Below are 25,022 nucleotides of genomic sequence, written 5' to 3' on the forward strand. Positions count from 1 at the left end.
GCCAGAGCAAGAGGATTTTGTTTGTCCTTTACAAGTTATACTACTGCTATGCATTGTTTCTCCACAGGTGCAGGACTCAAAACTTCTCACTGTTGAATTCCATGAGATCCTTTTCAACCCATTTCTCCAGCCTGTTGAGGTCCCTCTGGATGGCAGCATGGCGTCCTGGTGAAACCAGCCATTCCCCTCAGTTTTATGTCTTCAGTGAATTTACTGTAGATGCACGGTGATCATCCAGATCATCAATGAAGATGTTCAACAGGACTAGATCCTGCACTGACTCCTGTGGTACTCTGCTCATTACTGGTATCCAACTAGACTTTGTGCCTCTGACTCAGGTTTCCTATGAGGATGCTATAGGAGCAGTGTCAGTCACAATTCTCAGAGATCACGGAAGTTCTCCAAAGCTGTTGAATGAGCCCCTTCTTGGGGACAAACAGTTTGCTTTGCATAGCAGACTCAGTTTTGAAGGGAAAAAGCAAAAAATGCACTATCTATCTATCTGTCCTGGGCAGTTCATTGTGTCGGGAGTTCTCTAAAAGAATTCATGACCTTTGCAAATAACTTTGCAAATTCCTGACTGCATACCAGTTTCACAGATGCAGGATGATGATTAGGCTTGCAAAGACTGCAGCCTCTGCAGCCTCCATGTGTACTTCTCTATATTTGACTCTCTGGCACCCAGCTGCCAACATGCATCCCTGCAGGAGAATGAGGCACTCCAACCTGAAACTACTTTTCACTCAGGACAGTGAGGCCTGGCAAGTGTCCCTTCCCTTTCTGCAGATTGAGGCAGCTGGACAGTGATACCTATTTGGTGGTAGTAGTTTACCTGATCCAATGCCATGGCAGATGTCAGCCTTCCTCAGATCTAAGACTTTACATGGAGAATTTTCACGCATTGCACAGGAGGGAGGGAGTCAGGACCATGCTAAGAGCCTATGCTGTGAGAGCACAGTGGATCTCCCAAGAGCTCTAACCAGGATGCATTACATGCTCCAGTCAGTATGGAAGCAGCCAGCCTGCTGCAGGTGGCCCTGCCCTAGACTGTATGGACCTAACATCATCTGTACCTCTTGGCCTGGGGACAAAATTGGACCCATTATTTTCATGTTTTCTGTTCCCACAGACAGCATTTAAATAAGGAAGTGTATATAGATTAAGCTGATGAGTAGCACCCTAGAATAAATTAAAAAAAAAAAAAATGCAATTAGACTAAACAGAAGCTACATGATTAAAGAAGTAACAGAGATGCAAGACAGGTACAAGTCAGGTCTTTTCACTGGTTACAAAAACATGGACTTTTAAGTAGCACTAAGAACGGCTGACTAATTCATGCAGAGATAAAACAATCCTACTAGATATGTTAATATAGATGAAAATTATACAGATTAGGATATTTTACATTATTAACATAATTAATGCATTCTGTCCTGTATCCAAATTGCTTTCCTCTGACCTTTAGCTTGCTGTAAATACTGAAATCTGCAGCTACCTGGAACCCTCTTGAATTTAGGTAAGATTTTCTGCCCCAGATGTTTAATTCCCTATTGGTTATCTTGGAAAGAGTCCTTTTTGCATTCAAGAACTTATGTTTTCTTGCCTTATTTTTATTTTTATTTTATAGTCACCTGATCACTGCCAGCATACTCCTAATTTCAGTGCAATACATGAATTTGTCACATTGCTTCTGTATTGCATTCATCTTTACTTACTCACTATGAGACAATCAAATGTACAAGTATCTGGATTTATGTGGATGTAACCAGAAATGATGAGAGGGTAGAATTTTTTCATATTCTCTCAGCACTTTTAAAATCTCAGTCTGAGACATTCTTTGTTTTCTTTGGAATCTGGACTAGCAGTGGGAATGGTGTATATAGTATTCAATACAGTATAGTACTATAAGATCAGGCTGCTTATGTGAGGTGTGCTGCCGTGTACCAGAACTTGGTTACTTTTTAGTTCTGCACTGACATCTTTCCCTAACAAAAAGGAAAAGGACCGACAGCTCTAGAAAAGCGACAGTGTTAGAAGACCCAGAACAGCACAAGCCTTCCTTAAACTACACAATTATTTCATACGTTAATTACAGTAGTTAATGTGACTAATGACATGCCTAGAAAAGTGGCATTATAATAGTATTTAGCACTTACATGAGAATTATATATCCGTAAGCATTTAACAGCTCTAGGTCAGCAATTCAACTGCTGCAGCTATGGAAGCAGTGAGATGCTATGACAGACACATGGACAGACTGGTATAGGTGGCGTTTTCAGTTGTGTTAAACTGGAAAACCTTAGAATGTCCTTATTTTTCCAGCTGTATCACAAAATGCATTACCTCTTTGTGCTAACCCTGCTTATAAAATTAAAGGTTTGTTTAGGCAGGATTTCTTAAGCCTTGTTGAACCTCTCTGTGCAGCTTTCTGAGGGGAGTATATTGCAGTAATGTACACTGGGAACCTGGTTGACATGGCTCATGGCTTGCTCAGCCACCTGCAGGTGAATTACCAGTGCTGGAAGGTACCTTTGTTGGTAGGTGTTTAAGAAGCAGACAAACTCCAGATCTCGTGAGCATCACCAAATACAGTAATCCTAATTGGAGGGGCATTAACCCCGTTATTAAGGCTGAATTCTGAAGACAACACATAATGATGGCACAGAGCACAAGGAACATTGTCTTCATTGACACTCCTCTTTCCTAAGAGGCTTAGAAGCAAGGAGAACTAAAGAAGATCGTGATTGAAAGCTTCACACTGTTGTGCTGGGCCAGGTATGGAGCAGGACCTGGCCAATACTGGGCCAAGAACAAAGCCTATGTGCAACACAGCCCATACAACAGGGCAGTACAAGCAGCCTGTCTGTGGTATAAACGTTTAGTACGTGTTTCGCAGACAACGCAACAGGAACAAACCTCGATTATGCACTGAAGAATCATGGGATGCGTGCTTTAATTTCTGTAAGACAGGAGCAGCGCTCCAGCAGAGCCGCAGGATTTCTCCCTCGGCTCCGGCCCGGCGCCGGGCAGCGGCAGCTCCGAGGCTGAAGGAGGGAGAGAGCTGCAAGGCGGAGTGGGGAGAGGGGAGGGCGGGATGGAGCCGGCCCGGGCCGCGGGCCCCAGCAGGGCGGCAGGAGAGGGGTAGGGTAGCCCCGAAGAACGCCTCTCGGTCGCGACAGCCGACAGGAAAGCCCCCGAGAGCCCCTCTTCGTGAGACTGGGGGCGGGGAGCGCGCCAGATGTCAGCCCGGAGCCCCCGCCGAAGCCCGATCCAGCCCGTCCCCCTCGGGCGCTCCTTCCCCCCTTACCTCATTGCTACATTCCCCAGCGAGTGAGCTCAGCTGTTCGCACAGCCTCTCTCCTTTTATGGTCAAACAACTTTGCCTGGGCGAGGCTTTTCCGAGAGTTGGTCGGAAGCGTCGGGATTCAGCAGCTCCCCCCTTCATTTCTGTTGCCTCTCCCGGCAGGCACGCCGAGGCAGCCCCAGGCCCCGGCCCAGCAGCCCCGCCGGCTCTCGTCTCGGGGCGGTGGTTCCCCCTTCTCGCTCCCCCCGAGGTGAGTCTCCCGGCGCGGTGAGGGGCTTCGGTCGGCAGCGACGCGCTCGGGGGAACGCGGTCCTCTTGGCGCTGCCGGGCGGCGGCTGCCCTGTGGAAACGCCTCCTGGACTGGGGGGCTCCTTTAGGTCGCGGTTTGTCTATTTGCTCGTTTGGGTAGGGATTCCCTTCCGCCGGAGAGCGGCTCCGTTCTGAGGGTGCGAATGCAGAGGGTTTTCCCCGCTGCTGGTGCAATGGAGTCGGCTGGAGCTCCTGTACGACTCGAGCCAGGGGGAGAGGGAGGAGGGGGTGTTGCCGGCCCTCGGTCGGGACAATCTCTCTTTTGTGTGGATGAGCGAGACACCTAGGGAGTCTTTTAACAGATGTGCTCAAGAGGAGAATCTGAGACTCTTTGTGCGTGCGATTTGTTTAATAGATGAGCTTCTGTCTCTCTGGGAGTGCCTTGAGAAAGTGACGGCACAACTGCTTGCAAATTCGTAGAGTTTCCTAACGTTTTAAATATGTTTGCATAGCTTTTTGGAGTTCTTTTCCCTCTGCACAGGGAGGAGGAGGCGAGGCCAGCATATGTGGAAAGAGCTCGCAGCTCCGAGCTCCCCTTCCTCCAACCTGCTTTTCTGCAGGGCTTTGCCTCCTGGCTTGCAGAGCTGGTAGGACTTTGCTCTGTGAAAATTTGTAGTTTGGGGGCAAGTGGGGAGAACATTCTGGAATCAACCTGTATGAGAGGGTGAAAAGAAGCGTGACTCCCTCATCTTGTTTGCTTCATGGTCTGTGTTGGGTTTCTTTTCTGCTCTGGTTCTCACTCTGCTCCCTCCCCCCTTCAGCTGGAAGGAAGTTGGCAAATAGGGGAAATACAGATGCAGTGTATCGGACCACAGTGTTGGACCAGCTTTTACTGTGTGCCCCAAGACAGACTGCTTTCTTCCTATCACTTGAGGTAGCAAGTGGCATTCTGCTCACCCTCTGTCTTCCTTCTCTTTTCACTGCCCAGGGATGGGAGGTTGGCTCCTGCAAATTGTCTTGAGGCCAAAGAACTGAGAGCCATTTGCATGCCTAACAGGTGGCAGACCTGTCATAGAACCTCTGGCAGGTGACCTTTGCTGCTGAGGGAGGTGCTGTTTGGTCCTGCAGTTCCTTGCTCTCCACAAGTGTGCGAGGCGAGTATTCTCACTGCATCCTTTGAGGGATGTCTTTCTTCATAGGTCCACCTGAGTCATCTAACTGCTGTTATCAGCAGGCAGAAAACCTCTCACCGCAGGGATACATCAGGAGTTGAGATTAGATCTGCTGGCCTGACACTCCCTCTTCCAATTGCTTTTACAAACAGTGCCACAGGACTCGTGTTCCTGATAGGGTTCAGATGGTACTGACAGCAATGTGGAGCAGTGGGGACACGGCAAGGCTGGCCTTCCTCAGCCTGTCTGGTCTGTATGGGGGTGGACAGATAAACAGAAGTGCGGATGAGCAGGGGCAGCTGCTGGATGTAGACAGCGCTAAGCAGAAAGGGCCTTAAATGTGACATTGCATACTGGGAAATGGGCTGCTTTGGGTTCAGGGAGATAGCAGCTGCTGGTAGTGATGCCAGCACATTTGATGAAGTGAAGGATGTCTCTGCTGGCTGACCTCAGTATGAACAGCAATCAGAAATTACTCTCTGACTGTGGTGCTCTGCTTGTAAAAGCCTATTCTGGTAGGACTATAGCAGGAGATTCATTGCACTGTAACAGTGAAGCACAAGACAGACTCAGTGCCTCCATCAGCAAAAGCCTGTAAAAAATGCCTGGAGGTTTCTGTAGAAGCTGGGTAGAGTTGATCAGTCCCTTCTGACTTGTGGGATCAGCAACAGACCTTGCTGATTGACCTTGGCCCTTTCCCATGCAGGACCATATGGGGCATGCTCTGCTCAGCTCTTTGTCTGCTGCTTACTGTTTTTTTGAGGAACCCAGAGCTGTTTGTCAAGGTGCACGCAACTTGTCACCCCTGCACAAAGGGGAAAAAAAAAGTGCAGAAGCATAGACTTACTGTTTGTCCATGTTATCATGTGTTACCAGGTAGGACTGAAACACATGTAAACTCTCTGCAGCAGCCGTGGATGAATTAGTGGTGGATGGAAGCTGGTGACACCAAGGCTGTCCTAGCAGCTATCACAGACAGCTGTCTGCATGCAGAGTGGAGTGGCACTGGTCTGAAATGCTAGCAGTAGAGCCCTGGGCTATTGGTGCTAGCTGTTGGGCTGGGCTGTTAGGACTGCAGGCGTGCTGGGGTTGCAACAAAGCATCTGGCTTTGAGGAGATTTCTAGCACAGGTGAAATTTCTGACCTGAATTCCTGGGCTGAAGGAATGCTGGATATGTGGCCCTCGGGCTCCTGAAACAGCTGGCTTGGTGAGGCTAGCCTATGCTTATTCAGATTTGGCGACAGAAAGGAGGGAGGGCGGAGAGGCTCTCACGGCTGCACGTAGCAGTGCTCACCCTGCTCTCAGAACAAAGATGAGTTATTTGGGCATCCCGCAGGCAGGCCAGGCCCTGCACGTCGCAGGGCTGCAGCTGCACTGCTTGCTGCTGTGCTTGTGACCTGAGCTCTGGTCTCAAGTCTGAGGGATCGACCTTGGAGATGCTGAGTCGCACGGCCCCAGAAATGCTGCCCGGAGCCCTTAGAACTGCTTCCTGGTGGAGGCGGAGCAGGCGGCTGGCGCAGCCAGTGAGGGTCAGGGGATGCTCCTTCACCGGCAGTGACAGGAAGAGGGAGAAAGCAGGGGGCCCCGCCAGGGAATGTGACACCAAGAACCCCTCACCTGACCTGTTGTTTCTGCCTCTGCCTGCACACAAGAGTCTGGAGGTAAAGTGGGTGGGATGAGAGATGCAGGGGTGTGCTGGGGACTAGGAGGGCGTGACTGGGGGTGTCACAGGCTGAGGACAAGAAGAAACTGATGTCGTTATCGGGTAAGTGGGGCAGAGTGAATGCAGATTCCAGTCATGGAAGAGGGAGTGTGGGGGTTTGCTATGCTGGGTGAAGATGCTTGCATTGGTCATCAGCTCCTTCCTGCATAGTGCGCAGAGGGGTTTTGAGCAGCAGGGAGCTTAGTTTTCTCCGTGGCAGCACATGGATGACAAGAAACCCCTTTGTGGTTATCACTGTGCTGAGCTCAGGAAGTGTGCTGGCTTATTCAAGCTGCCTTTAGTAGCTGTTCCTCCTTCTTCCTGTGCTGATTCTTGAAGTGTTCTGTGCTCTGCTTTGGCCCCTCGGCCTCTGCCCAGACACAAGCTCCTGTATCTCCCCATTGTATGTTCCTTTCTATTAATTCCCACTCTGACCCAAGTCTGAATTCATATCGTTTTCCTCTCTCTTCTCTCTTGCCAGCATCCAAAAAGATGGCTTCTCCAGGTACCCCGGGGACCCGTATGACAACCACAGTCAGTATCAACATTTCCACACCGTCCTTTTACAACCCACAGAAGAAGTTTGCACCTGTGGTTGCCCCTAAACCCAAGGTGAATCCTTTCAAGACTGGGGGTGCATCGGAGTCGTCGCTGCCACAGCCTCCTGGAGCTGGTGCCCAGGGTGCCCAGATAGGGAGAGTGGGAGAGATCCCCGTATCTTTGACAGTAGAAGGTAGGTGAAGAAGGTTATGGCAGATGTGGTTATGCTTCTCAATTCTCAGGGTGTGAGGTCTGTAACAGGGTTAAATATGAGAATCACTGCAAATGAAGTATGCTGTTGCTGTAGATGTTTGCAAGTTTCTGAGTAAGATGAAAGGATTGTAAAGTGATCTCAAAATACGTGGCATCTCAGTTGGGAAAGGAGTTAGGAAAGCAATCCTGTGTTGCACTTAGATTTTAGTAAAGCTGGAGGAATGCAATGTTTTTTTCACAATATTCCCAGTGTGCATAATTGTGTAACTGCAGTAGTATTCTGGCCAGCACGGCTAAGAGCAAGTATGTTGCAGAAATGTTCACTCTGGTGGTGATGCATCACGCTATTCTCTTTCTAACCAATTCCTCTTAACTCGAGTTGGTTGTCTCCAATTATAGAGACCCTTCTTGTAGACTGATCTTTTGCAACAAAGACTGCAATTTGGAAGGAAGTAGAAATAATTGCATTGAAAGAAAAAAATAAAATAAAAGGAAGCTAACGAAAACAGGAAATGAGACTTGTATAACTGACTTTTATACTTTCTACTGTTGGTTTGGGTTGAGTGTGTTTTCCTGTGTACACTGACTTCTTGCTTTAGTGTGTGGCTTTCTTTTTTTTGCTTTCTTTCTCTGTTCTTGTTGGTTTTGGTGGTTGGTTGTTTTTCTTCTAAGGAGCAGAAGGTTCCTGTGTAACGCTGGTGTGTCCTGTACTAACTCAGTGGGCAGCTGCTAATTGTAGGAAGGCTGATCCTTCACTCAGAGGCAAATGACTAAACTATTCTTTCCATTTCATGAGTCACGATGGCCCCAGGGTGTCGGTGCCTCTGCCTTGTAGAATTGCACCACCTAACTGGTGACCTTTTGCTTACACACTGTTGGCTGGAATCTTGAGTCTGTCATCCAAGGTCTTATAGTTTTTATGCTTTTCTGCTGAAGTTGTGCAGATTAGGAGTGTGTTTGTCGGTTGCATCAAACTGACAGAAATATATTAACTCGACTACAAAGCAAACAAATGGGTGTTAAAAATTGTTTTCCAGAATGTAGTAAGTAGAGAATTGGGTATTTGTTGTTCCACTTGTCCACTTCTTTCCCTGTAAAGCTTCTTTTGAAGGAACAAGCTTGGTGGAGATTAGCAGAACTGTTTGGCTTAAGCTGCCGTGTTACCAGCACTGTAACAGCAGAGCAGGGTTTTCCTTCTGCCTTATTCTTTTAAATAAACCAAAAAGCAAGCTCATGCAAACTTGATCCCAAACCATAATTTCAAAAGAAAAAATACTGGCTTTATATTACCTTTTTTTCCCCTTTACTTCCAAAAAGAAGAACAAGAAGACTTGGAAGAGGTACTGCATACCAGTGCAGTTTATGCATTCCACTGGCTAATAAGATTTCGGCTTTCATTTATTTTTTTTAAACATTTGCTATCGTCACTTTTAGGTTATAGATGAGAAATCCTAATAAAGCCCATGGAAAACAGCTACATATAAAGATTAGACAAGTTGATAATTGCTGTAATGAAGTAATATATGGAGCAGCAGGATCAAGAAACCTGATCTTTAACCCTGCTGCTGGTTGGGTCTAACTGGAAAGAGGAGGGGATGTTTAGTATATCTGAAAGAAGGGATGTAGGATTTGTACCTGCTTGTCTTTATTGTTGTTTTGTGCTTGGATGATGGCATAAAGGGTAAAGGGAAAGAGTATCTTCTTTGACATGTGTTGTAAGAGACGTCTTTTGTCTTTTCTGTATGCTAGGGTGTAGAGAAAGAGGAGGAGTAAGAAAAAACATTAGGACATGTTTCTCAATTACTCAGTGAATTTCTAGTGACTAATGCAGTAGCTTACATGATAGCAAATAGGATTACCATATAGGATTCACCTTGTCCAAGCTATGGGGTTCAGTTGTCCTTGATGGATACTGGCTACCACTTGCGGTAATACCTTCACAGTGTCTTGTGGGGTTTGTAACCAGCTAGGAGTATAAAATGATCGAGGCCTGCTTTTGTTTTCATTGTTCTCCATAGAATTGCCACTGCCACCTCCTCCCCCACCAGGAGAGGATCTAAGTTTCTTCTCAAACTGTGCTTTTCCTCCACCCCCTCCACCCTTTGAAGAGCCTTTTCCACCAGCCCCAGATGAAGCTTTTCCTTCTCCTCCTCCGCCTCCTCCACCAATGTTTGATGAAGGACCTGCCCCACAGGTGAGTGACGCCAAAGGAAGTGTAATTTCTTGTGTTACTCTGAGCTGGGACAACTTCTCTGTGCTTTCTGGATTCAACAGCAGGAAGCTCAGATATCTGGGAAAGCAGTGCCAGTTTGCACTGTCCTTTCCTATGAGATGCTGTAGAAGTTCAGTAAAAATAAATGCGAAGTCCTGCACTAGGGTTGGGACCACCCCATGCACCAGCATAAGTTATGGGTCAACTGGCTAGAAAGCAGCTCTGCAAATGAAGGACCTTGGGATCCTGGTGGACAGTGAGTTGAATGTGAGCCAGCAATGCACCCTTGTGGCAGTAAAGGCTAGCCACATACTGAGCTGTCTTAGTCTTTAAGACAGGGGAAATGACTATTCCTGTCTTCAGTATTATCAAGGCTGCATCTTGGAGCAGCCAACTGGCTTTTGCAGTTTGGTCCCATGCTGTAGTAAACCTGGATGAATACTGAACAGTCCAGCAAAGCATCACAGCAGCCACTGAGGGATGGAACATGTGGTACGAGGGCTGTATTTGTGCATCTGCCAGAAGAGGAGCAAGGTCAAGGGTGGGCATCTAAATGATGTTTGCAATACAGAAAGGAGCAGAGAAGACAGATGCATCTTACAGGGCACAGCAAGAGAACAAGAGACAGTGCACACAAGTTGCAGCAAGGTAAATTCCTGTTGGACAGAAGAAAAACCTGTTCATCTCCAAGAATGTCTCAATGTTATAATAGATGCCCACAGAAGCTGGGGAATCTGCATGTTTGAGAATGTTCATTAATCACCTGATCAAGGCCCTGAATGACCTGGTCTAGCTTGGGAGTTAGCCCTGCAGTGAGTAGGGTATTGGACTGCAGGACTCCAGCTGTCTTTTCTTACCTGAATCTTTCTGTTAGTCTTACTGGGCTGTTTGTTTTATCACTTCTGGTAGATTTTGGAGACTGCGTCCTATTCATCCTCACCAGCTTTCTACCTGCTCAGAACCAAGAGCAGAACTCAGGTGTAAAAATATGCTGTTGTAGGGGGTGCACCCACTTCTCTGGCTGTTCCTATAATGTGCTCTGATCCCTCTTTCCTCATGGATGGTGGTATAGGTGCGTGGCAAGATGAACAGCATTGATCTTGAGATTGACTCATTGTCCTTAATGTTGGAAGACATGGAGAAGAATGACCCCTTCAAATCCCGGGTGAGCTGTCTAGAATACCACAGATGGAAGGAGAGATGACTGGTTTGCTGAACTGAGGTAGTGAGAAGGATGCTACTGAAGATTAAAATGTCTGGATAAATCATAGCAAGAAACCTACCTGAAGAACCAGAAAGCATGGATTATGTATCTTTTCAAGATTGTTAAATATGTAGTAATGTAGGGTCTCTTATCATTGTGATTCTGGGATACCTACTGACCTATTCCTATAAACAGTATGTTTTTCTCTTGTAGTTTGTTGATAACTGTCTGGTTCTCCGTTTCTTCCCTTTACAGATAACTCCAGGATCTACAAGTTCTCTGGCCCCAAAAGCTCATGTGGAAATCTCATCTGCACCCAGAGATCCTGCTCCTCCTTTTCCTTCCAAGTTCACTCCCAAGCCAAGTGGTAGCTTATCTTCCAAGGCCCCTGGATTGGATTCAACTCCTGCCCCAGCTCCATGGGCAGCTCCACAGCAGTGCAAGGAGCCCCTAGCATCAGTCCCTCCACCCCCCTCTCTCCCTTCTCAGCCTGCTGCTAAATTCATACAACCCTCTGCTGCCAGCTCTCCTGGATCCAAACCAGGTGCCACTGTTCCCGTGGCTCCTTCAAACTCTACAAGATATCCTACCTCCCTTCAGACTCAGTTCACTGCCCCTTCACCCTCAGGTCCCTTGTTTCGACCTCAGCCTCCCAATTTCACCTATGCTCAGCAAAGGGAAAGACCTCAGGTGCAGGAGAAACCTGTTCCCACTGAACAACCTGCTGCTGTAAAAGACATGGTAAGGGTCAGAGTTGTGTCTCTGGGCAGGTATGGCATCAGTGTGGGGTTGAGATGGAGGATGAGGAAGGAGGGTCTGTCCCAGGCTCAGGGAAGTAGTTGAAGTAGTTGCTCATTTGGCACCTTATGTTATTAAGAGGCAGAGCTAGGGACAGTGCTGGAGAGGGTCAGGACTTCATTTAAAGGTGGAAAAAAGCAAGCACAGTGGATGGCATGTCGTTCCCTTGGGAGGGATAGAGAAGAGACATAAAGTTGAGAGAAGGGAATTTATTAGGAACTGAGTGGGAATGAATCTGTGTGTACGCATTCTTTGGGATTGACTGTTTTCTCTTCTGCAGCATAGACCCAGTGCAAATCCACCTAAGGGAAACTCTCCGCTAACCATGAAGGAGGTAGAAGAGCTGGAGCTGTTGACCCAGAAACTAATGAAGGATATGGACCATCCACCTTCAGTAGAAGCTGCTACTTCTGGTGTGTTCTTTTAGTGAACAGCAGCAGGACTGAGACTGTGGTGGGTTTTTATATCTCCTAATCCCTTTCTATTCCTGTTGGTAGAGATCTGTGGCTTCTGTCGGAAGCCCCTGTCACGGACCCAGCCAGCTGTGAGAGCTTTGGACTGCCTTTTCCATGTGGAGTGCTTCACCTGCTTCAAGTGTGAGAAGCAGCTGCAGGGGCAGCAGTTCTACAACGTGGATGAAAAGCCCTTCTGTGAGGACTGCTATGCTGTGAGTAACTGGGACAAAAGCTGCTGCAGCAGGCTGAGCTTGCTGTGGCTGTTCTCTCCTGCTTTCCCTTCCTGCTTTTCATTTCACCTGTCGAGTGCAGTCTCCTGGGAATGGAGGTTTGGATTAATGTTGTCTTACCTGTTCCTTTCGTGTTTAGGGAACCCTGGAAAAGTGCAGTGTCTGCAAACAGACCATCACAGACCGGATGCTGAAGGCCACCGGTAACTCATACCATCCTCAATGCTTCACCTGCGTGATGTGCCATACTCCTCTGGAGGGGGCCTCTTTCATAGTGGACCAGTCCAACCAGCCTCACTGTGTGGATGACTACCACAGGTATGGAGGAAGCATGTGCACATGGTATCCTAAAGCAGGCAGATTTCCCTCACGTCTGTTTAGTTTTGCTGCAAAATGGACTTGGATTTCCCACAGCAAAGTAAAAAAATGAGTCAGCAATGTGTTAAAACGAAGGTCTTTTCCCCTCTATTATGTGACTTGTGCCTCTGCTTCCCGTGCTTCTGTATGATGGTGAGAAACCTGCAGCGATCACGATCTCTGCTGTATATGTGTGTTGCAGGAAGTATGCTCCACGCTGCTCAGTATGTAGCGAACCTATCATGCCAGAGCCTGGGAAAGATGAGACAGTGCGTGTGGTGGCACTGGAGAAAAACTTCCACATGAAATGTTACAAGTGTGAGGTAACCTTGGTGTCCCCGCTCTTCTCATTTACATCATCACTAGGCGTCTTTGAACTTTCCCTTCCTGACCAAACACACTAATGTTGATTTCAATGATTTGCAAACATGTTGAGCAAGGTTTGGAATCATAGAATATCCCAAGTTGGAAGGGACCCCACAAGGATTGCCAAATCCAACTCCTGGTTCCACCCAGGACCACCCAAATTTCAAACCCAATGACTGAGGGTGTTGTCCAAATGCTTCCTGAATTCCAGCAGCTTGGTGCTATGACCTCTGCCCTGGGGAGTCTGTTTCAGTCCCTGACCACCCTCTTTGTGAAGAACAAGAAAAAGGTTAGATATTCACAGATCACAGGTTCACGAGCAAGGACTTGGCAAACATGTAGCCACTATTAAAGCCCTAGTATGGCAGCTGTTTATGCCAAGAGAACTTGCAGGGATCACAGAGGGGACTGTGCTCACCTGCTCAAAATGGTTTCTCCAATTACCACAGTCACAGAAAGAGCAGTGGGCTGTGAGCCATTGTCCTGATCTGGTAGGACATTGCTTACATCCTTGTCTGTGTCATCCTGGCCATTGTCTGTCACTGAGCTATCCCTCTTATTCCATTTAGGACTGTGGGAGGCCCTTATCTATTGAAGCTGATGAAAATGGCTGCTTTCCACTGGATGGGCATGTACTATGTATGAAATGTCACACTGTTCGTGCTAAAACAGCGTGCTGAAAAGCTTGGAGCCAGCATACCCTCAAGACCCCCTGCACTCAGTACTCCTTCCTTCCCCACCATTGGCCTACCCCTATGCCTGATGAGGCAGACTGCTACCAGTGAAGATTCTGCCAGCACAGTTGGTTACCTACGTAGGATTCACCACTTGTAGACTTCACTATGTTCACCCAATAAGAAAGGACCTCTTCTCCCACTGCCACTTCCTGGCCATACTGTATATTCCAGGCTGAGGACTGTGACTGAGGTGAGTGCAAAATCTCAAGACAAGAAGAAGGACCAAATCTCCACCATGGAGATTGGAAGGAGCAAGAATGACCTGGTGGCAGCTGCTGGGAAAAGGCTGAGCATTCTTCTGCTCCATGAAGCCAAGAAATAATTTCACATCATAAGGTGGAAGCTGCCTCCATCTCAGCGCTGCTTCTGTCATAGGTTTTCCTGTGCCACCTCATTATCAGGATGTCTTCCCCCAACGCCTTCATCACTTCTGGGTAAGAGTGTGGAAGCAGAATGTACTGGGAGCTTCTGTTCTAGTTGCTGGGAAAAGCTACCCTATTATAGCTTTTCTGCTTCTAATGGATTTTATTGGCTAACTGCCCTGTCAATTTATTTTTTTTCTTCTTCCCTAGCCAGATTAAACTGGCAGTGTTTGGAATCCTGTTCTGCTCCTGAGTTTGGACAGTTTAACTTTTTTCTCTTCCTAAAATGGGTTGTTTCCCAGTGTGGTTTCTGGACAGTCAGGGTGGGCAAGAATAAGAAAACAGTCCAAAGAATGGCTGTCATAAGCATATCGTGAGGAAGTGCCTCAGTGAGAGGATGTGAGAACTCAGCACACTGAGGAGCTCTCAGTGTTCCAGCAAGAGTTGTTTCACAGCTGTCAGTAGGAGCTACGATGTCAATGCAGTGTACTGTCTGACTCTGTTACTGCACTGAGCCTCGCTCCCTAGACTAGAAACTCTTAAGACAGAGCAAACCTTTTGAATAACTACGCTGTCCGACCACTGTTTGCATCCAATAAAATGGTGAGGTTTTTTTCCATTAATATGTCTCTGCTGTGTTTCTTTAACAACCCATAAGAAGTGATGATGTCTTAAGCTGTAGGGAATATATTGTTGCTATTCCACCCAGCCTCCCAGAGATGTTCAGAGGCTAAAAATGGCCTTTCTCCACATACTGGTTTCCTTTTCAAGCTGTTTAGTTTCCTGCTTCCCCTCATTGAAAGCAATAGAATGCCACATTCCAGTACAGCAAGATGGTAGCCTGCTTGATGCCTCACTGCTATGTTGAGGTATTAAAGTTCACTTGCATCAGACTGGGCTAGAGTGCACAATGAGCTTTGCCTTCAGTATTGCTTTTCAGACAGAAAGTACTTGTGCTTGGTGCTTATGGTTTATAATGGTGCTGTTTCTGTCACTGCAGATGAAAGTCATTGTGGTAAGGGGTAACACTGCACTTCGAAGGCATGAAACATACTCTTGTTCTCCTGCCAGTTTTGGTGAAGTGTTTAATGGCTGCTTCCAATTTCATCCAGTAAATGCCTGGGAGTTGCCCATAGGATAAGCAAGGAATAAACAAATTCCAGACTGTTTGTGTTGCCATTTGTTTTAGTTATTTAGCTGTAGCTTTTAGCTTATACCATTAGAAGTTCTCATCCTTGGCCAAGGAGCACAGGTGAGAAAAGCAATGACAGGTGAGAGAAGCACCCTGGGGTCTGTAAGTCAGCTAGTGGTAAGCCTGGATCATCTAGCACAGAACATCAACGTGTGAGAGGTGATGGGGAGATCAGGGAATTGGACTCAGTGTCTAAAGCTAATTACTGGAGAGATCCTGTGCTGTGTACATGCAAAGTGGGCTGAATACCCCCCACCAGAATGGGGCTGCAGGACATTGAGAGCTGTTATGTCCTGGTGCCAGCAACTGAGGAGACCCACTGTCACTGACCCAGCTACTGGATGGCTGGTCAGGATGTCAGGACACTCAGTCCTGCCAGAGGCATTAGTAATGTTTATATGTTTCTCATTAACTGGCTCATCCTGATTGGCCAGAGAAGGGAATAAGATCAGGTTTTACTGTGCTTTATATTTGTGTCTGTGAGGCCTCTCACGCACAAGTGTATGTATTTTGTTGGAACGTTTGCAGGAGTGCCTTCTGGGAATGGCTGTGCCTGAAGACATGGTACTGAGCAGCCTCATTTCTTTAGGTTAGCTGATTCAGCAGCTCCTAACAGCTGAGGTTGGAAGAGACCCCCATACCCAACCTCTGGCTTAAGGCAGGGTCAGTCAAAGCAGGTTGCTCAGGACTGTGCCCAATCAGTTTCTAAGTAACTCCAATGATGAGAGCTCAATGGCCTTTCTAGATCTGGCTGCATTTAGAAAGTTTTCTCTTAATTTCAGATGGAATTTCATGTAGTTTCACATACATTCACTGCTGCTCCTTTCACTGGATACCACCGAGGAGAGCTTGGCTTCCTCTTTTTCACCGTCTTCCTTCACATAACTACATACAACAATAAAAGCCACCCAGACCTGCACATTGTAAGGTTGAGCAGTCTTACCTCTCAGACATACTGCATCTTGAATGCTGTAAGATCAAGTGCACCCTCAGCAACTCTGCAGTTGACACACCCAAAGGACAGGCTGCCATTCCGAGTCATAGACATGCTTGAGCAGTGGGCCCAGGTAAACCTCATGAGGTTCAACAAATCCAAATGTAACGTCTTGCACCTGGGTTGTGGCAACCTCTACTATCAGTACAAGCTGTGGGACAAAAGGATCACAGTATCGTGCGAGTTGGAAGGGACCTTAGAGATCATCAAGTCCAACTCCTGGGATTCGAGCCCTCTGTGTAGCAGAGCAGCATTTCTGCCACTTACGCCACAGGGGGGATTCGAATCCTGGGCCTCTGGTGTTGCAAGCAGCAACTTAAACCACTGCGCCACCGGAGGATGGATCACAGCCCCACTGAAAAGGACACGGAGGTACTGGTGGATGGCAGCAGTGTGCTCTCACAGTCCAGAAAGCTAACCATATTCTGGGCTGCATCAAAAGCAGAGTAGTCAGCAGGATGAGGGAGGTGATCCTGCCCCTCTTCTGTGCTGGTGAGACCTCACCTGGAGTACTGCATCCACATGTGGAGTGCTCAGTACAGGAGAGATGTGGGCTTGCTGGAGTGCACAAAAATGATCGAAGGAATGGAATACCTCTCCTACAAGGACAGTCTGAGACAGCTGGGGCTGTTAAGCACGGAGGATGTGGCTCTGGGGAAACCCCTTTCAATATATGAAGGGGGTCTATAAGAAGGAAGGTGACAGACTCTTTAGCAGGATTTCTTGTGACAGGACAAGGGGAAATGGTTTCAGACTAAGAGATCTAGACTGAACGTAAGAAAGAAGTCTTTTGCCATAAGGATGGTGAAGCACTGAAACCGGTTGTCCAGAGATGTGTTGGATGCCCTGCCCTTGGAGACATTCAAGGTCAGGCTGGACAGGATTCTGATCTAGCTATAAATCTCCCTGTTCACTGCAGGGGAGCTGGACTAAATGGCCTGTAGTGATCCCTTCCAACACAAAGGATTCTGATAAGAGTAGGCCCCTTCCAGTTACTCACAATACATTTTCTAATGCAGTCTAGGTAGTGTTGGCATCCTTTGCTGCCAGGTTTCTTTACTGACTAACATGCAATTTGCTGATGGTGGGACATGCAAGTACTTTCACACTTTCTAGCCAGTCAGCCTCCAGCACGTAGTGGTGCAAGAGGCTACACTTCCCTTGTTACAGAGCTCTTCACTTCCCTCATTTCCCTTTATTGAAATTCATGAGACTCCTCCCTTCCCATTTTTCCATGTGCCAAGGTCCCTCTAAATGGCAGTACAACTACCTGCTGTAACAACCACTCCTCCCAAGTTTCTCTCTTCTGTAAGGTTATACTAAAGTTTATGTTCGCACGATGCATGCTTTTATCTTGTGTCAGCCTCATCAAAGCTTACCATCTAGCTTGGACATTGTCCATGCAGCAACTTTATTATCTATGCTTCATGTTAAAAACACCTATTACTAAGACTGAACTTCCTGATATACTAACAAGACTCATAATACAAGTTTTTCTTGTTGGCTGTGACTTACTATAGTTGCAATAACTCAAGTGGCTGAGATACATGTATGTCATGGTTCCATGTTTATGCTCTCCTGCTTCTCATCTTGAACAGAAACCATTCTTCTTGCCTTAAGTTCCATCTTTCTAGGTCTGTGCTTCTTAGATCTTCTGTAGACACAGGTAAGTGAGAAGAAGGATGGTAATCTAAACCCTTAAGAATTTGGAGCATTATACAGTTATGGAAACACACCAATCTACAAATAAGTGATTGCTGAATGGCTAGTACTCACCATCTTCACAAAACCTGACCCTTAGCACAAGTGCTTAGAAATATCTTAAGGTTGGCACATTCTAGGCGTGACATGAGAGTCCAGTTTGCTTGTTGAGGAAGTCTTAGGACCAGTGGAGTGTCATTTTTACTCTTTTTTCCCCCTCTTCTCACCTGAACACTTTCTTCTGCAGCAAAAGGAAGTACTACTCACATATTTCACTGAACTACATGAGTAGCTTCTAGTATTTCTCACAGTTTTGGGGTAAACACAGGAGCTGTGCAAAGATGGGCTTGATTTACAGCTGTATGTTACAGCAGTAACTCAGTCTGAAGTGACCAGCTGCACACACATCCCTTTGTTTTAATGCAGCTGCATTTGCACATCTGCAGTTACGCAACTGCCAGTCCTTAAGCTTGGCCAAAACAACACAAATTGGATGTAATCACCCTGCTGGGAATTATAATATATATTATAGAGCAGAGGTCCCCAAATTATTTGAGATAAGTCAAAGCACTCCAGCACACAACCTACTCTGCCTCAAGTTTATTTACAAAATACTATTTACAGTCTGTAGCACCTCTGTCTTGAGTTCTGATAAATAATAATACTTCCTTCACAGAGAAGGAATGACAGCCCACCTCTACATTTTTCTGTTACAAATACCTTATTCGGTCCCTCTTTCAAAAAAGAGGCAGAGAAAAATTGGTACCTACAAAGTTTTGTGTCTATGGAACAAGTAAAGGTATTAAGCAGGTTGAAGAGAGGTAAATCACTCTGCTGAAGTACACGTGCAAGTAAGCAACATGCCAAGGTTACACGATCACACAAGTTACAGCAGGATGCACTGCTACTCCCAGCTTCAAAGAACCAAGTACACCATGACTTGGTGGTGTTCAAAGCAAGAATAGCTTAACTTAAAAGTATATCCCTTAGCAGCAGCCTTGTGAAAGATTGAATAGTTTGTTCCTGTTGTGAAGTAAGGAAGACAGAAGGCTGCTGAAAGGAGAAGGGATGTACATCAGGGAGTAAATGTGCCCAACCTCTATGTTTGCATCCTCATGAATGTTTTCTGAAGGTCCCACAGCATCTGAATCCTCATTTTCAATCTTAAAACAATCCCCACCCTGCAGTTGTATGTATCCTTATATTTCCGTGTGATTACCTGAGGTCTTGAAAGTCCATTATGTGGACTACAGGGATTATTCCGTGCTGCACAGAACTAACAGTAGAAGACAGGATTGAGAATGGATTCTAAGACCAGTGTTCCGAAAAGTACTGCTATCTGAAGCAAGGAGAAACAGAAATGAGAGCAGGTGGTGTTGCCTCGTAAGTCTTTTCAGTCCTGGTTTTTTGCTTTGCTTGTCCCAGTCACTCATTTGGAAGCAATTGCCATAGGAATGATTCCAAGTGATATCTGGTAAAACAGCATCTGGCAAGCTTGAGAGAGCAACAACTGGTCACTCCTTAAAGCCTTGGATGCTACACAGAATCCTCTTCTGGTGGCCTGGAAGTGACACTCCCATCTGTTTCAAGTCCCTGAAGGAAATGGGAAGAGAAAGGAAAAAATGAATTGCTATTCTTCTGCCTTGCAGACTAGGATGTGTTTAATGGGCAGAAACAGTTATTAAGCATTAGTTCAGAAAGCTTCCTTTCCCTCCGTACCTCCTACTACCCCTTTTTCTCTAGAGGGAAGAAACATCCAGGCGTTACTTCCCTTTCCTGCCTACCCCTTCCCACTCAGTCAACTGGATTCTCCCACCTTGTGACAAGGCTTATGCTCCCATAAAATCAGGACTGCATCTATGTCCTCTTCTGATATGAGCCACGTCTCAACCCTTCAGTAGATTCTGTCCCTGCACTGTACCTGTCCATTTGTTTTATGTAACTGCTCCAGTTATACTTGGTCATAAGTTCCCATCTGGCCTTAGATCTTCTAAAGGGCCCCGAAGGACTTCGTTCTAGGATGGAACTGTGCCTAGCTGACACAGGGAGAAAGTCACTAGCCCGTCTGGAGTTCAAGCAAGAAAATTCTCGAGTCCTATGAGGCTAGAGAAATGGTCAGGTTAGGGAATTATTTTACATCTCTTCTTGCTCTCTTGCGTCTGATCGGAATTCAGAGCAGCTCAAGCCCCCAGTAGGCCTCAAGCACAATTAGGGAAACAGCCTCAATGCTTTATTCATTCCCTTACAGGGCAATAGGCTTATCCACTTCCATTTAACCACATAAAGAAGGATGAAGAAGCCTTACAAGTAAATGTGATTTCCTGTTCAGATAGCAGGACAGATACAGCTATTTTCAAAACATCCCAGTGTGTCCTATGGAAACTTAGCCTGCCCTTACTCAGCAGTGAGGTCCAGAATTGACTCCATGGTGTCAAGGCCAGCAGTGCGAAAGTTGGAGATATAACGCTTCATGCGAATGGATTCCAGCCACTCAGGAATAGATCGATAGGGGATACCATCAGATCCACTGCAGCTGGGGAGCCGGAGCGTTACCCTAAAAGCAGATGAAACCCTTATTTAGCCAGGCAACTACCTTTAGTGGTTAGTACTATGAGACAGTAGCTTGAAAGAGAAAACTCTCTACCAGGGCTAGGCCCACTGACCTGCTCTCTGCAGAGAGATCAGACTGCTCAGAGACTGTCACCATGAGAGAAAGATTACTGCTACCTTCTGCTCACAGAACATTCAAGGTATCTTTTGCCAGACCGCACTGCTAACACCACCTCTCCTCCTGTCTGAGGCAAAAATCTCCCAGTTAATCCCTCCTCCTCCAATGCCAGTCTGTTTACCTGGGATCAAAGTCTGCAACAGACCGGAGGAGATGGGGGCTTGAGCTGAAGTGTTGCAGCTGTGCACGGATCTCCTGGAAATGAGGCCTCCTCATTCGATCATGTGACCAACAGCTCTTCATTAGCTCATAGAGGATGGATGGGCAGTCCACAGGTGGGGGGAGCCGGTACCCATCCTCTAAGCTTTTCATCACCTACACAGAGAACAAGTGTAAAAGAAGGACCAGAAACCTCCAGGGGGCTGGGAGCAGACAGTTCACCATTATGCAGTGTACAGCAAGGGAAGGGGTTGAAGCAGGTTACATATGTATAATGTAGGGTTTGGGCAGCATAGCAAAGAATAAGAACACATAATGGATGTCAAAATGTGAAGTGAAATACACATTTGGTTTCAGTCTTTTATTAATTAGCTTAGCTGCACATGTTCTTTAGAAGTGAGAATGAAATGATTGTTACTGCCTAAGTCAAAGCTTGGCCACATTGATTTTTAGCAGGGAAGAAGAGAGTAGTTATGTGTTTAGAAGAATGGAAAGGTAGAGGAAGAACAAGTAGAGGCCTATATTCCTTAAATAATAACCCTAAATAATTCCTTAAATATAACCTTAAAACCGGAGCTCAATGTATATTACCTCTTGATTGGTCATATTCCCATATGGCTTGTCACCAAATGACAGCACCTCCCACATGACAATTCCAAAGCTCCAGACATCACTGGCTGAGGTGAAAATCCGATGAGCAATGGCCTCTGGGGCTGTCCATCGGATCGGAATCTTACCACCCTGTAAAAGAGAAAAAACGTAGTGTCTCCAGCTTGTATCCAGTGCTTTCATGCAAGGAGCTCACAAACTACTTCTTAGACTGGGCCCTCTTCTCTTAAAGAGATGTGTAATCACCTCTGGGGAAATCTATCAAAAAGACAGAAACAATCTTGCATAGTAAATGAATTTAAGCCTTCTGTTCAGTTGAATTGAAAACCACAAAACCACTGCTCTGGGTTTAAGATACTAATGCCAGTAACAGATATACTTTCAATGAAACAAGATATTAGAATCACTGGAGCTTCCTTTGGAAGGGACCTGTAGATCTCCCTACTCCAAACTCCTGCTCACAGCAAGGTTGTCTTCAAAGCTAGATGCTATTAACTGAGTACAAAAATACCTGACATCCTACTTCGCTTCACTTCAAAAAACACATTTCCTGTACTTAGCAAACAAAATCAACGTGGACTCAATAGAAAAGCACCGCCTTCCATCAAATAATGACTTGCAATTTTATAATGGGTTTTCTTAGGAGATTTCTTTCTCCAAATTCTCTACCTGGCATGTTTCATATCACAAAAACATTCTGCCATTCTTAACTGGCAGAAACCCCATCTCCTAAGACTGAAGCTCACTTACTCCTACCTCTCCAGAGACTGTTTTTGCATTACCTTGGTTTCATATGTTCCCTCTGCATCATTCTCCAGTATTCGGGAAAGACCAAAGTCAGACACCTTGCATTGAAGGCTGCGTGTTACCAGGATGTTGCGAGCAGCCAGATCCCGGTGCACATAGTTGTGTTCTGAAAGGTAGGTCATGCCAGAGGCTATTCCCTGCAGCATGTTCACAAGCTGCACAGGGCTAAATTTTTCTTCATTTTCCTACATGGAAGAAGTGAGAGAAGACCCTGGTCAAGTCATAGAATCATAGAATCATAGAATGGCCCTGGTTGGAAGGGACCTCAAGGATCATCAAGCTCCAACTGCCCTGCCACAGGTAGGGCTGCCAACCTCTACATCTGATACTAGACCAGGCTGCCCAGGGCCTCATCCAAACTAACATCACTCTGCTGATTTCTAGATACTGGCTTTATCAACTATCAAAAGAGTAAATTGGTAACAAGCAAAACATGGTGCTTTAGCCCAAGAGACTCCACAGGTTCACACCAAGGCACTGGTAGTGGTCTCCAGAGTTATAACTAGGTACCTGAATTTTAACTGCCAAAGACAACACCTTGGATACTGAGCAAACTGGATGAATTCAAGCTTCAGCTGCTGAGACTGGAAATATTAGTGAGCAAAAGTTATGTGGATGTCTAGGTCTTATTTCTAGTCTTCTCTTAGGGTCCTAAATCCAGGTCAAGTGCAAGTTTTAGCAGTACACAAGCCTATTACAGATTAAGGACTCTCACCCGGAGGAAGGTATCCAGCGCTCCATTCTCCATATACTCAGTGATGATCATCATTGGCCTTCCTTGAGGAAAACATTAAAGTGTCACCCTTTTCACAGTTCTCCTTTGTAATCTGTGTTTCAATCTGCTCTCCACATTCCCCCAGAACAAGAGAACCATACCCAGCCCCAACCACCATTCCTGTTCCACTGGCATAGTGGATGTCCCTCCCCTTAGAACTCCTCCAGTGATTTTGTATTTCTACTTGCATCACACACATAAACCTTCCACCATCCCTTATGCTATTCCAACCTCATATCCACTCATCAAACCAAGAAGACCTTTACTAACACTACCTCCTGACTCTTCTGGAAATCCATAACTCTCCTCCCTTCCTCACTGTTTGCCATAGGCTAACATTAAAATGTATATTTTCCCAACATAGCCTCCCTGACATAATCTCCTCTTAAGAATGTTCCTAGGAATGTGCCACTTTCTACTGTAATTCCAGGAACATTTCCCACGCTCTTACTTTTGGTGACAACTCCTTCCAGATGTACAATATTTGGATGATTGAACTGCCCCATAATTGTTGCCTCACGCAGGAAGTTCCACCATTGTGAGTCTGAATATGTTGACTTGAGGGTTTTGATGGCAACCACAATACGTTCTTTCCCTGGGAGCCGCAGGGACCCACGATAGACCTCCCCAAACTCCCCTGAGGACAAACAGAAATAATAGGTCACAGATGAGCTCAAGGGAAGTGGGTGAACAGCAGCATGAGAGAACTGAAAGATGAAGAGAAGACCAACAAACTCACCTTCCCCAATCACATTCTCCATAGTGACACAAGAGACATCCAGTTCCTTAATGAACTCCAGAACCCCTCTACTGGGGTCATCATATGGTTGCAGGTCCACATAGGGCTTTAACCAGACCTTCTCTATTGTAAAGGGAAACAATAGAGCAAATTAACCAGTCAGCAACTTGGTTAAGTTATGTAGGACAAAGCTACAGAAGCAGAGATGAATCTACAGGATTCCAACAAGAGAAATTAACAAATACACCAAACATACATTGAGAATACTGCTATTATAGAAGTAGACATATTGTATCAGAAAAAAACATGCTCTTGTGATGTTTGAAGCTCCAATTCTTATAATTCCTTCCAACCTATTCTGGGTTCCTCCTTAGTTCCAACTCACCTCGATCAAAGCCTGAAGTACTGTAATCAGGCCGTGCTTGTCTGCGGTGAGTCTTCCTGAAACACAAGAAGTCATGAAACTCGAATGGTTTACAGACAGCAAAAAGAAAAGCAAGCCTTCTAGGGACACTGCCCTAGCTGTTCGGACATAGACTTCTGGGTAGTGCAGAGCAGTTTCTTGCAGCTAGCAAGAAAATGCAGTGTTTCATGTAAATTTAGAAATGCAGCTTTGTTTCCATACAGGTAGTTTTGTTCTATCCTTGATGAATTACAAATTAGTTTCCATTTATTTTATATTTTCTGTACATTTTCAATATAACGACTGATCTAAAACACAATAGAAGCCTTGTAGACATCTAGAGAGGAAGCAGAACTTTGTATCTGTGTAGATGACCATTAAAGTATTGGTACATGGAAAATGGCTTGAAATGACTGCATATGTCTATTCTCTGCTTAATTGATTGGCAGAAGTACAAACTATACTACCATAACAATATTTTTATTCATTTGGCATGATAACAGTAAGTTATCATGCCAAATTAGTGCTGGATTTTTCAACCCCTCCAATCTGTGGGATTACTGTGAATCAGTCCATCTAATTGCAACATACTGGTCTTCCTCTTTCAACTCTAACTAATTTGTCCAACTTCCTCTGAAAGATCAGTTTATACCTTTTTAACTTTGTCTTAAGCTCCCATAGCATACACTAAGCCTTTTTCAACTCCAATAATCAACACTTACTTCCGTCGAAAGAACAGAATTCCCAGAAGCAGCCCAATAAATAGCAAAACTCCAAAGATAATAGATGTTATGACTCCACCAGACAGAGCTCCTGTGTCTGCAGAGACAAAGAGAATAGCCATATCATTTAAAAGACCAAAAATTACTTATCAGGAACACAACAACCAGCTTCCACAAGCTATCACTATTAGCCAATTATGGTGATTTGTCTTCCAGGTAGCAGAGTACCAAATTTGAATCCTACAGTGCTGCTCTTTCATTCAGACTCCATCGTGCTTTTACGATTTTTGT

General features: G+C 45.8%; 3 protein-coding genes across 4 annotated transcripts in view; 1 reads left to right on the forward strand and 2 right to left on the reverse strand.

Annotated features, from left to right (window-relative positions):
- The window catches only part of FAM131B (family with sequence similarity 131 member B), a 51,572-nt gene extending 48,135 nt beyond the window's left edge, over positions 1-3,437 (reverse strand). Inside the window, exon 1 of the mRNA XM_072361598.1 lies at positions 3,308-3,437. The gene's annotated coding sequence lies outside the window, so the exon portion shown is untranslated. The remainder of the gene's footprint in view (positions 1-3,307) is intronic.
- On the forward strand, positions 3,371-14,525 carry ZYX (zyxin). 2 transcript variants are annotated; one of them, XM_072361094.1, is made up of 9 exons: positions 3,371-3,554; positions 6,910-7,161; positions 9,200-9,375; positions 10,853-11,338; positions 11,676-11,808; positions 11,893-12,062; positions 12,220-12,398; positions 12,640-12,760; positions 13,373-14,525. In XM_072361094.1, exons 2-9 carry the CDS (start codon positions 6,921-6,923, stop codon positions 13,481-13,483), a joined length of 1,617 nt encoding a protein of 538 aa, XP_072217195.1. In that variant the 5' UTR covers positions 3,371-3,554; positions 6,910-6,920; the 3' UTR covers positions 13,484-14,525. The 2 variants fall into 2 exon arrangements, with proteins under 2 accessions (XP_072217195.1, XP_072216543.1); XM_072360442.1 differs by lacking the exon at positions 3,371-3,554 and adding an exon at positions 6,239-6,387.
- Positions 14,526-18,658: 4,133 nt separating this feature from the next.
- The window catches only part of EPHA1 (EPH receptor A1), a 31,621-nt gene continuing 25,257 nt past the window's right edge, over positions 18,659-25,022 (reverse strand). Inside the window, exons 9-18 of the mRNA XM_072331161.1 lie at positions 24,732-24,828; positions 23,992-24,047; positions 23,607-23,729; positions 23,319-23,504; positions 22,808-22,869; positions 22,068-22,277; positions 21,268-21,417; positions 20,639-20,832; positions 20,188-20,343; positions 18,659-19,382 (exon numbers count right to left, since the gene is read on the reverse strand). Coding sequence (XP_072187262.1) covers positions 19,304-19,382; positions 20,188-20,343; positions 20,639-20,832; positions 21,268-21,417; positions 22,068-22,277; positions 22,808-22,869; positions 23,319-23,504; positions 23,607-23,729; positions 23,992-24,047; positions 24,732-24,828 — 1,313 coding nt within the window. The 3' untranslated portion in view covers positions 18,659-19,303. The remainder of the gene's footprint in view (positions 19,383-20,187; positions 20,344-20,638; positions 20,833-21,267; positions 21,418-22,067; positions 22,278-22,807; positions 22,870-23,318; positions 23,505-23,606; positions 23,730-23,991; positions 24,048-24,731; positions 24,829-25,022) is intronic.

The sequence above is a fragment of the Excalfactoria chinensis genome, chromosome 1 (genome assembly GCF_039878825.1).
Source record: "Excalfactoria chinensis isolate bCotChi1 chromosome 1, bCotChi1.hap2, whole genome shotgun sequence".
Taxonomy (NCBI): domain Eukaryota; kingdom Metazoa; phylum Chordata; class Aves; order Galliformes; family Phasianidae; genus Excalfactoria; species Excalfactoria chinensis.